The sequence below is a fragment of the Nestor notabilis genome, unplaced genomic scaffold (assembly GCF_000696875.1).
Source record: "Nestor notabilis isolate BGI_N333 unplaced genomic scaffold, ASM69687v1 scaffold2278, whole genome shotgun sequence".
Lineage (NCBI taxonomy): Eukaryota > Metazoa > Chordata > Aves > Psittaciformes > Psittacidae > Nestor > Nestor notabilis.
Window position 1 is genome coordinate 99,021 of NW_009939468.1, and position 13,213 is coordinate 112,233.

The following is a 13,213-nucleotide window of genomic DNA, read 5'->3' on the forward strand; positions in this document are numbered from 1 at the left end:
TGCTGCTACTACTTAATGTGTAATTTATTACATACTAGATCCCTACATCAAATTAGTAACCCTCTGCTTGAATACACGCCAGTAAAAATAATAATGGATGTTTCTCATGTAAAATTATCTATTTTTCAACAGTAAAATAATAGTATTGGAAAGCTTACGATTTTTAGACAGTGAGTAGAAATAAGGCTAACAATTCAGGTGCTACCATTATTTGTAGCAGTAATTTAAAAATAAGATGTTAATAGCAAGGTATTTCTAACACTACTAATAGTATTAGAAAAAAACAACCTAAGAAACAAGAGTGCCTTCAGTATTAAAAAGCTTTCAACTTTCTGTCCTTAAGATTACAAGCAAGGCCACAAAAAATTAAAAAGAACAGATGCCCCAAAACATCAAGTTTTAAATCTTTTAAGTCTATATCTTAATTATTTTCACAGGGGAAACACTTGCAACTAAAGCTCTGTTTGTTTCAGTACAGGAGTCACACTCAAAAACTACCTTGAAAAGGTATCTCAAATCTCAAGCGAAATAATAAAATGCCTAGTGCACAGCATGACATTTTATCTGGGGTACATGTATCAAAAAAGGTGTATCTAGTTTAGTTTCAGCTATTATTATCACTGAGTATTCATGGCCCTAATAATGGGGAACTTGTAGGAAAGAAACACTGAAAGCAGATGAACAGCCATAGTAAAAGCTGACATTTCATTCAAAAACCCCAGCTGAATAGGCAAAATATAAGGACAGAAAGCTTACTCTTTTGGTTAGTATGTGATTCATGCCTAGTCACAACAGATTTGAAGAATTGTTAGTTAGAAAATAAGACTATTCAAAGGTCACTATAAAAAAAAAAGCTATGCTTTCAGTTAAAATAGTATCATATATTATGGTATGTCTCATCTATTTGCACATTTATCAAGCTCCATATGAATTTTAGCTCAATATAGAAAATTTGGTTTATATTTTGTGAAGTCAGCTGAAAGTAAAGCATGAAACATTAGGAGACTGTATAAGGTCCCCAGATCAAATGGTTTAATTCTTCATTAGCTTACTTTTCTGTGGAAAGAACTTTTCTACAGCTTTTATTTTTTCAACAGCTTTACTTACAAGAATTTACTTTAGCTGAATATATATTACAAATCTTTTAAGATTTACACATATATATATAAAAACATATATATCACAGAATCAGAGAAGTGTTTGGATTGGAAAAGACCTTTAAAGATCACCTAGTCCAACCCCACCTGCAATAAACACAGACATCTTCAACTAGATCAGGTTGCTGAGAGCCCAGCCCAACCTGGCCTTGAACACTTCAGGGATGGGCACCTACCACCTCTCTGAGCAACCTGTTCCAGTGTTTTACCACCTTCACTGTAAAAATTCCTTCCTTATATCTAGTCTACGTCTACCCCTTGTCCTATCACAACAGGCTCTGCTAAAAGGCTTTTCCCCATCTTTCTTGTAAGACCCCCTTAAGAATTGAAAGGATGCAGTAAGGTCTCCCCAGAGACCTTTTCCAGGCTGAACAACCACAACTCTCGCAGCTGTTCTTCACAGAGAGGTGCTCCATCCCTCTGACCATTTTTGCGGCCTTTCTCTGGAACCCCTCCAACAGGTCCACGTCCTTCATAAGACATACATACATATGCAAAATACAGTTTCTTTATATGAAGTTTTCTAGTTGAAAGAACAAGGTGAGGTCCTTCATGTCTTACAAACGAGTTTTGATTATTGTCACAATTATACATCAAAGATGCAGAAAGAGCAATTAAAATAAAAATGAGGCATGTATAAAAACATTCTATAAGTACAGGAACAAAATTACATTATTTGCCTCAAATGGTAGTTTAGGCTCATCTATTTCTAGAGAATGCATCTCCCTCTCCCATCTCAGGCATAAGATGGCTCATGCTAACAACTAGTTAGCAGCAGCTCAGGACCTTCAAGATGGAGAAGTGACCTAGACCTATAATTACTGACTCCTGCTGCTAGCCATTAAACACAAGCATCTCCCTGGCCAGTGTAATCACAACCACATCTCACTTCTTCACTCTGAGGGTACTGAGCAGGAAGCTGGCTGAGGGAGGACAATTTTAACACATAGCCAGTGACCACAGAAACTGTTGCCACAATTAACCCAATGAAACTCCAGCTCCAGGTAGGGCCTTTAATAATACCTAACAACGGTGTGTCAAAGCCTAATTTGAATCTATTTAACCAACAGAATGACTTTATGGCAGCCATAAGACATAATAACAAGGTATAATTGGTTGCATAAGTAGTATGTATCAAAATGACAATATTCTAATCTGATTTGTTAACCTCCCTGCTGCATTTGCTTCCTGTGGAAGAAGTACATAAAGCAGGACAAATCTTATCCTTAACAGCAACTCTTAACTTGAAACACTGCTTCAAAAGACTTCCAATTTCCTTCAAGCAAGAACAACTCATATAAATTCCAATACATATTTCTCAATAAGCAAGTGTTGGGTTACGTTTTTATAACTTGCATCAGTATTGCTAATATTCAAGAAAGCTTATGACACACAGACTTCTCTCACAAGTAGAGTGCAGGGCCTGGGTTCCCTAATTAGTAAAACGGCTACCAAATCTGAAGAAACCATTGAGGATATTTTTCTGGAAATGGTAAGAATGCTGGAAATGCAATGAAATTTAAATGAAACATGTAGATGATTGATGGCATTCCATGGGAAACCAGCAATTCCTACTCTAACATCTGTGATCAATGGGGTGTCTTGTGGGCAAAAGTAGAATTGGTAAGATGATATACATGAGAAAGCATTATCTTCTGCACTGATAAACATAACTTATGCTAATAGATCACTTTGAACAGTAAAGCAATCTGTGCCTGTATCTGTAACATCAAATGTTCTTCCATTTAATACACTTTATTCAGTACTGGTTCCATTTAGGTCATGAAGTGAAGTGTATGCCTAACTCAAGATATTACCAGAACAAGAAGTGACAGGTACTCTCAAACTGTAGCCTTTCTTAGCCACTTAGTTCTCTGCATACATTTAAGACACCTTATTTCAAGGAACCACATTTTGAGCATTCATTCCCTACAATAAATACAACTCCCTCCACAGCAATACCATGTATTAATTAACCAGGCATTTAACATTCTAAATTCCGTGCAGCAGCAGAAAACACAGCTTCATCATACGCTCTCAGAATACTTCTGAACTGAAGAACAAGGTATTTGTGTATTACCAGGTTCAAGAAATATTTCACAGGACCAAACCAGAATTAAGAGAAGGAAAGGAATAAGAAATAGGATCCCTTTTCCTTACCATAATCCTAATGTAAAGGTCTGCCTGTATCCTTTATAAACTAACCTCTCTGGTATGCAACCAACATTCCTTTTGCCAATAGCAGAACATCATAAAACTGTCACTGTATGCTCAGAACAGCATCTTCACATGTGCAGCCTTTAAAGATGAGGTCATTCCTCGAGGAAGGTCCTAATTAGGATAACTAGAAATTACAAACATGTCTATGTTAAGTATTTTGTAATGGAATAATCCAGCCTATTTGAGTCTCCTTCCTACCTTTCCCCCCCGGCCCCATTTACACGATTCTCTGTTGTGTCTCTATTGAAAGAATGACCTTGGTTGATTTCTTTTGGTGTAATCTGATTTTCTGTGGAACACAACTTCCTCTAGCTCTTTTCAGGTCAAAGGCTTTAGACCTGTGTCTTCCCTGGGGGGAAGAATCCTGTGTCTTTCCTTTTTCAGTCTTACTCAGATGATGGATTTTTTCTTTAGCAGGTTGAAACACTCCTTTCTTGACTTCTCCAACACTGCTTGCAGGTCCTTGCAGAAGTCAGATCTTTCACTGTCATTCAGCACTTTTTATTACTTTGTTTTATATAGGGCTGCAGATTTCTGTCACTTACAACAGACACTCTGCAGCTTCTTCTAAAACTTCTTTCCAAGGTGCATGGCTTGTGCCATCTAAACAGTTTCTTCTTCTTTTCAGCTTAGTGAAAACTTCCCTTCCCAAATTCTGCTTGTCTTGGGAAGTTAGCCTCACATCCAACAACTCTGACTTTCTTCTGCATTTTAATTATCTCTGCCTGTAATTCTTCATGAGGAATTCAACTATGCCCTCCAACTGTTTGACTACTTGGAATATTATCTGGATTCATCCTCAGAAAAAATGCTCTCTGCCTCCTCCAGCACATCAGTTCTCTCACTTTAGCCAAATTTGAATGGCTTCTTTCCACACTTCTGCATATTTAGCACTTCCTGCCTGCCTCCAAGAGACCTATTTTCTGATGTTGCTCCACCAGTTTAGGTGCAAAGGATTTCAACTAGATTTATGGAGTCACAGAATGGTTGGGGGACGGAAGTAACCTCTGGAAGGTCCAAGCTACTTGCGCAAGCAGAGACACACAGTTGCTTGCCCAGGACTGTGTTCATATGGCTTTTGGATATTTGCAAGGATGGAGACTCCACAACCTCTCTGAGTGTCTGGATGGATACTGTCCTGGGTTCAGCTACAGCAGTCATTTTTTCTCCTTCTTAGTAGCTGGTGCAGTGCTGTGGTTTTGACTTTCAGCCCGGGAACAACGCTGATAACACCGATGTTTTTAGTTGTTGCTCAGTCATGTTTACTCTGACCAAGGACTTTCTCAGTCTCATGCTCTGCCAGGAAGGAGGGGAAGATGGGAGGAAGCAGAGGCAGGACACCTGACCCAAACTGGCCAAAGGGCTATTCCATACCACAGCACATCATGCCCAGTATAGAAACTGGGGGGAGTTACCTGGAAGGCCCAGATCGCTGCTCGGGTTGGGCTGGGTATCAGTCGGTGGGTGGTGAGCGGTTGTGTCCTCTCCCCTTGTTATTCCCCTTATCATTGTTATTGGTAGCAGTAGTGGTTTGTATTATACCTTAGTTACTGGAGTGCTGTTATCTCAACCCGTGGGAGTTACATTCCTCTGATTCTCCTCCTCATCCCTCCGGAAGCGGGGGGAGGAAGAAGCAGGGGAGTGAGCGAGCGGCTGCATGGTTCCGAGTTACCAGCTGGGCTCAAACCACGACACTGGGCAACCTGAGCCAATTGCCCTCACAGTGAAAAAGCATTTTCTGATGTTCACAGGGAACCTCCTGCAGTTCAGTTTATGCCTGTTGCCTCTGTCACTGGGCACCACTTAAAAGAGCCTGGTTCCATCTTTGTATCCTCCCTTCAGGTATTCTTACAGAATCATAGAAATATACATTAATAAGATCCTCCTGAGCCTTTTCTTCAGGCTGAACTGCTCCAGCTCTCTCAGCATTTCCTCGTATGTGAGGTGCTCTAGTCCTTAATCATCTTTGCGGTCCTTTGTTGAACATTTTCCAGTATGTCTGCGTCTCTCTTGTACTGAGGAGCCCCTCAGAACTGGAAACAACTGCAGAGGTATGGCCTCACCAGTACTGCAGGGAGGGTAAGGATCCCCTCCCTCAACCTGATGGCAATATTTCTCCTAATGCAACTGAGGACGCCATCTGCCACCTTTGCCACAAAGGCACACTGCTTGTTCATGTTCAACTCAGCATCCACCAGGACCTGCAGGTCCTGTTCTGCAAAGATGCTTTCCAGCTGTGTGGTCCCCACCATACTGGTGCCTGGGGTTCTTCCTCCCCAGGTGCAGGACTCTGCACTTCTTGTTGAACTTCATGAGGCTCCTGTGAGCCCACTTCTCCAGCCTGTCAAGGTCCCTCTGGATGGCAGCACAACCCTCTGATATATCACTCATCACAGTTTGGTGTCACCTGCAAACTTGCTGAGAGTAAACTCTGCCTCATCATCCAGGTCATTAATAAAGATGTCAAACAGGACTGGACCCAGTATTGATCTCAGGGGTACACCATTAATCACTGGCCCTGGCCTCCAAAGAGAGTTTGAGCCACTGATCGCTACCCTCTGAGACCAGACATTCAACCACTTTTCAATACACCCCACTGTCTGCTTATCCAGCCTGTACATCAGCAGCTTGTCTATAAGAATCTTCTGGGAGACAATGTTGTCTGTGTCTGCACAGAATGACTGAAACTGCCAAAACAGGCTCCACCAACACGTATCTTTCACCAGCCTGAGAACCGTGCTGTTAATCAGGGCAAGAGGTGAGAGTTCCTTCCTGCAAGAGTGTTCCTTTGAAATAGCAAAATAAATCCATTGTACTTTGCAGTTCCATTACATGCTGGCCAGGCTAAACAAAGCTGTATTTCCTTAATTAGTAGAGTCATCCACATATAGTTAATTTTGTTAAAATGGAAAAAAATTAGGAATGCATAATACTACTATTTTCCAATGCACTAATTTGTCAAATAATTCTAGAACTGGAACATCACAATTCTAGTTAGAAAACTTAAACCCAGACTTTTTGAAAATTCACACACAGAAAAAATATCCCCTATTTAACTTCATTTTTGTTACTTGCAGTAACTTTTTTTTTTTTACAAGTGGATTTCTTCTCTTTAAAGAAGTTCCAATGCAAAGAGAACACTGAGAACTCCCTCAGAAGTTCATACATGTTCATACATAAAAGATCACTATCAGAGCAGAGATGATGGTTGCCCAAGGACAAGTGCCTATAACATTTCTTTTGTCTGTCCTACTACATTCTAGCTATACTTGACAAGCAATTACTTGGTGCTCTACTTTCAATTATGTTGTGAAATGTTTATGGTTTGTAATGAGTATCTTATCTGTTCAGACTATCTGTAACTTGATTAATTCCTCTGGGAACTGTTTAAACCAAGGCTGTGTCCTTAATGATTATTACAGCTCAGAAATGCCATCATAAAACCCAATTTCTCCACTATTCAGATACTCAGTACATATGTATGCATATACATGGCCTTCAGAATTGCATATTGAGTTGCGACCTTATAGCAGAGGACTGCTATTTGTCAATAGCAGGAGAGAATCAATCCCTTCCAGCCCCATTTATTTTCTTTACTAATTCTCATAAGAGAAGGCTACAAAAGACACTTCTTGCATCCCCAAAGCATATTTAAGCTTCATCAGAAGTTTAAAAGATTGGTAAGAAAAAGACTAACAAAGAGGTTTAAATTTATTTTGGCTCTTTTAATACTTGTTTTAGAAATTAAAGCACTCAAGCATCTAGACCAAGTGCAGAGTAGACAGTTCAAGAAGTTATAATAAGAAGCCTGCATGAAATTCCAATGTGTTTGTCCTTTCTGAAAGTAAGTAGTCAGAAAAGCCTAGCAATACTAGTCACAATACAAATTTAACAGAGCCAGCCCAGTCAGGCACAGGACCTATCCTCCTCCAAGTCACTTCCCACAGAAGCACTAATTCTGCCTCTCTCTGCAGCACTATTTTTCCATAGTCATAAGGACAGAGGAAGAGCATGGTTTGTAGACAGATTCAGTATTGTATCAGCTAGCAGGGTTGTAAAAACCAGGCAAGCTTTCAGAAATACAAGTATGCCTTCAGAACCTTGTGCACTCGCTAGCCTTAAAAAATGACAAACATTGTTCTGTCTTCTGTCTGCAGAAAAAAACAGGAGAGAAGATGTGCGGTACCACTGCGGTTTACATCAGTGTATGTCTTGTACCACTGAGTCTTTTGTAGCCAAAAGGCATCGTTATGGTATCACTCTACCTCAAGATTTCTTAAGTGTTCACCGGTAACAACTGTTCCAGCTGTGTCTGAAAATGCTTGACAGGAGGTACCCATGCTGCCAAGACTCAGATGCTGACTTGATTTTTCTGTCCAGGAATCATAATAAAAATCACATTTAGGTTCAAATGCCACTTATAATTAAAAGAGACAAAGATTTTTTTACAAACAAAAAGGTTTTTTTCTGTATTTTTCTTATATTCTTCCAGTGACACTTCAAATCAAGAAACACTACTGAAACGGTTTTATTTGGGGTTGGTTTGGGTTTTTTTTAATTTATTTCCTATAAAAGCAATAGACTTCTAGAAATAATCTCCTCTGCCATAATTGCTCAGAACTTTCATATACAAGCTCAAAAAGGTGGAAAGAATAAAGAAAAGCTTTCTTTTTAAAAGAGGAAAAATGATTTGTAATGTCCTTCCACTCTAAAACAAAACAAAACCAAGAACTGTGCAGCTTTTCATAATTAATGTAGTATGAAAAGCAACATTTATTGAATATTTTTTAATCACAGCATTCCTTTGAAAAGCTGTAACTAATTCATTTGACAGTCCAGCTGAGATATGTTTACATCCATATCTACTTCTAAATCCTGTGCTAAACAAAACAGGGTGGTTTTTGCAGCTGTAGTCATGCACTTAGGACACTCAAATAATGTCAAATGTAAATAAATGAGCAATTTACTTTGTGTTTACAGTAAAAAATGTTATACATAATAATGTATTCAGCATGTTACTTAATTCACCGCATCTGACTTTGCATATTTTTGCACTATTTTTTTTAATGCTTCAGTCCAGCAATTAGCATAGTGAATCTTATTAAATATATCAAAGATGTCTTCTTACTTAACACAGTGAAGAGAAAATACACACCTGCAAAATATTGTTTTAAACACTAATAATTTAAGAAATATTAAGTGGCATAGAAACTGTTACCATCTTAATACACTAGACACAACAGAACCCATTAAAAGAAATACCTACAGCAGCACCGTCCAATCAATTTGATTTGCCGGCACCCTGTAATCTTTCACTGGAAGGGGAAAATCCCTGTAAGGCTAACTGAAGCCCACTGAGGATAAGTTTGGGCTTTGTTTCTGATGACTTTTCACAGATCCCCTAGAAAATCTCTCTCCAGAAACCTCAGGATGGACCAGAAGCTGAAAGCCAGTGTCTCTGCGGTACTATAAATAGCCTGGCATGCTTCAGAGCTCACCAGTCACACTAAAACCCTGACCCTGCTGAAGTGACCAGCTATTTTTCATTTAATCCTTAATTTATCACAGAACTAGTAAGAGTCATAAAGGAATGTGCTCAATTAGTTTCCTAACGCTATTTCCCAGTGCAGCCAAGAAAGTCAAGTTAGGCCAAAATCAAAGACTTTTAAATTTCACTCTCTAATTTCTGCACAGCATTACATTTACACATGCAGTGGAGGGAAAGGTATTTTAGACCACCGCAACTCTGCTCCCTAGCAGGTAATTCACATCTTGTAGTACAACAGCACGTCTTCCTGCGGTCTAACCTTTCTGTCACACTGAAGAAAGAAACCCACTCAATGCCAGTCTGTCAGTTTATTCACCCAAACCAAGGGAATGCTCTAAAGCCAAACTGAACAATGTGTCTCTGCAGTCATTCACAGCTGCTCCATCCACTACTAACCCATATAGACACCTCCCATGCCATTGTCAGAGATGCAACATGCTCCTGTGACACTTGGAACATGTCATTGCTGCACAGCACACATTACCCCTTCCTTCTGCATCGAAGTTGCTTCTGCCTTTCATATGTGCCCATTTAAATTACCATTTTTAGAATGCTGAGCCTCATGTAAATGAGATTCAGGACTGTAAGTGCAATGCCAAAGTTAAAAAAGGATTTATCACAAAATGCAGTATTTTCACCTCTTGCCACAGAATAAATGAAACATGCTTATTTTGATCCCTGTAGTTCTCCTTAGAAACTACAAAAAATTGAGGCTGTTTAATTAAAATAATATGGCAGCCACTTCCTCGTTGCAAACTCTAAAAACCAACCTTGAAGCAATTGTAAAAGCACAAGCGTAGCTCATGCTACAAAGCATTTCATTCTCAATTATTGTTCAATGTGATGAGTCATTCAAGTTCACCACTGCAATATGCGTGTCAGTAATTCAATCCTGGATATTCTTCATTCTTACTTGTTCTGATATGCTACAGGTGTGCTATGACAGTCAAAAAGGACCTGTGTAAAAAAAAAAAAGATTTCAGCAGAAAAAAGCTGAATTCTCTTTAGCAATCATAAAACCATCACAAAAAAACGTATCACTAGCATTCACCTTCATGACTCACTTAAAAATAGTCTCACGTTCCTTGCCAAAAGCACAGTACTACTGCATCACCTTTTCCAGATTTTTACCCTAAAACTGAAATACAATGTACTGCTCTGCCCACAGCACGTTGCTAATTATACCCCAAGTGGAAAGCATTTAGCTTCTGTATTTTCACTCTTCTGCTCTGTTCATTACAGCATTTCACACTTTATAATTGAATGCATACTAACATCAAAGCAGCAATCTTTATCAGAAAAGCAATAAACTTGACTTGTCACCCTACCTTTATTCCAAAGCAAAATATGTAGAGATATAAATGACCATTTCTGGGAAGAAGATAATATAACATGTGAAACACACAGGATCTTAAAGTTTTAAGTCAATCACATCCCTTTGGGCACATTCTGTACAACAAACATAACATTAATCAGACACATATACCAGGGTATGTTTGAAAAATTAGCATTTTCCATTGTGTAATGGTACACAAAGGAGACAAGGTTGTTGTTTGCTTGCTTTTTAACATGAGAATAGGAAAACAAAATATTTACTACTTCTTATGCAAATATTAGCAATAAACAGTGTTGTTCAACGTTTTCTTTTTTAAAAGAATCTTTCAGCAGACCGATTTAGAAGTAAAGGCATTTTCTAAAGAAAAATCTTCTTGTCCACTCAATTATCTACCTTTAACAACAAACAAATCCTGTGTTACAGTTTCATTTCTACCAAAATCAGTAAGATTCTCCTGTAAAAGGATTACATTCAGTAAGCCTGGTGAAGAATGTTGTATAACACATCATCTTACAATGATGAAATTTGATCTACACTGATGCTCAAAAAAATATGCCAGCAGGAAAATCTGATAGCAGCCACACTCACCACAGAAAGCACTTTTCTTCCTTTGGTATGACCCCACCATACCAATTCTCTAGTGCCATAGAGAGGAATTAATTGGCAGTCTCTATTCTGGTCATTCATACATTTTCTGCTATCAGGAAAGTTCTTTACAGAAACACAACTCTTTATTAATGACAAGCTTGACTCTACACATTTTAAGTGTCCCCCACATCAAACAGAACATTTTCCTTCCATTTGAGAGTCTCTCTCATACCAATCACTGGTAGGTAAAAGGATGTGCTAACAGCACAGCTCAATCCACACAGCAATGATGCAGTGACCCAGAAAGAGAATCTAATGGCCAACTGAATAAACAAAGCAAACTAGTCAAAACCAAAGGGCAGCATGCACATCAGCATCTTCTCCATTTAATTGGTACATACTTAAACCTAGTCTCATATTTCCACATCCTGCAACAAGACTTCACATTCCCATGACCAGCACTTCCTCCAGTGTTTCCAAGATACTCACTATGCAAAAGGGGAAAAATGGGTTCCCAGGTTCACAGAAAAGAGAAAAAAATACGGAGAAATGAAAAGTGATCATTGTATTACACATTCCAAACACAAAATGCAATCTGCAGTCAAAAGTTATGCTGACCACTAGAGATGGTTCGAAACAAAACGCTGGATTCAAGCATCATTATTCCCTTTGGCGAAAGGTGGCTGTAATTTTTTGAATGAGCCTTATACAGATATATACAAGAATCTCTCTCTCATCTATACATATTAAACTTTCTATAACTTACAATACACCCACAACACCTGCATATAGAAAAAAGCCTGTGGAAGCAGGTATTTCAGACTAAACATTTATCCCCTGCTCTCTTTTTTCCTTAAAAAGAGGATTGTTACTAACGTTACACAAGAACCAAAACCACCCACCTCTAAATCTTTGGTGCAGCTTATGTCAAAAGAGCAACATATATTAAGAGTCCAACAAGTAGCATAAAAGACAAGAAAAAACACATTGTATCTTTGGTTTTAATTTCAGTACATACAATGTCATTCCACCCACTAAACAATGCAAAGCTTCGATTTGGACAGATTCTTTTCAAGGAGCACATCCAAACGCAGCCTAACTAAAAAGCAGAAAAAACAAAGTCCTCACACCTGTCTGAGACACTGCATGCTACTGGGCGTCACCTGCGCTTTCCATGAAGCATTATGCAGAGAAAGGTAGGTACCAGGATGATGATAAAGCACAGCTAAAATATCAGCTTTTACCACCCCTTTCAGAAAAAATGAATGGAAAAGTTTTTGTATCACTGTAATCAGGACAATGCTTACACTCTGAAGTTACAGCATTTTACTGCAGGGCATCTGAACGTTTTTTCTGATTAGTCCCACTTACTCCTTTTCCTCACAAAAGCTGCCACATGCAGCTTCCAAAAACTTGGCAGACTTTACCAAGCAAATCTTCCACTCCCCTGCCGTTCCGTAAGTCTTCCAAGCCCAACTTTAATACTGCGTAAAAGCAATCAACTATCAAATTTTAACTGCCTTAACACACGTTTAATTTGTCTGGAAAGTGGGAGGCACTGGGGAATGAAGGAGTAAATAGGCCAGACCAAAACCAGATTAGTTTCCAGAGCACCTCCCCATCATCAGCCTCATGCACTCGAATTTACCAGAAAGACTCCAGCAGATCCTAATCACATTCGGATTAGTCTTGGACCTCCTTCATACCACCCCATCAGGTTTCAAGTAGAAATACTACACAGAAAACATTGCCATCATTTCCTTTAAAGTGTAACACACATTTTTCTTACCTCGCTGTTGTGGCCCCTCAAATTGAAGTTGATTCTCTGAGGGGTGTTCCGGTCCCTCCTGCAATGGCTGGAAGTAAAAGTGACACCTACAACTCCTCTGCCATTGCCTGTTGCCAACCAGCCTTCCTCATAGTACCGCCTCCTGCACACTGGTTTCTCCTTCTCACTTTTGGGGACTCTCCCTTTCCAGGAGAGGCAGAGGATGTTGGAATCGCTGCAAAGAACAGGCCCATGTTCCACTGCTGCATACATGCTTTTCAAATATTTTATTTTTTGACATAAGAAAGTAATATGTCTAGTGCACAAAATTTAAATCAATTTTTTTTTTTTATTGATAAGACTGACCTGGGATAGATCATTGAAAGGGAGGAGGATGGGGTCAGTGTTTATAAATATCCACCAAATGCATAGTGAAAAATTCCTCTATAAAAGATGATGGCAGTTGGCTAAGAAAAAGTAACACTTAAAAAAAAATTCAGGTTCATTTTTGTTTGAGTCTGTAGAGTGAGGGTGCACTTATCCTTTGGAGAAACAGCTACTTCATAAGAGGCGCTCAAGAAATGGTTAAGTCATCT

General features: G+C 39.0%; 1 protein-coding gene across 1 annotated transcript in view; it reads right to left on the bottom strand.

The window, feature by feature from the left end:
* TULP4 (tubby like protein 4) overlaps nucleotides 1-12,890 on the bottom strand; it is a gene marked incomplete at its 3' end in the record, with an annotated part of 108,465 nt that extends 95,575 nt beyond the window's left edge. Inside the window, exon 1 of the mRNA XM_010019857.1 lies at nucleotides 12,639-12,890. Within this exon, the coding sequence (XP_010018159.1) occupies nucleotides 12,639-12,890 (252 nt within the window). The remainder of the gene's footprint in view (nucleotides 1-12,638) is intronic.
* Between the last annotated feature and the right edge of the window lie 323 nt (nucleotides 12,891-13,213).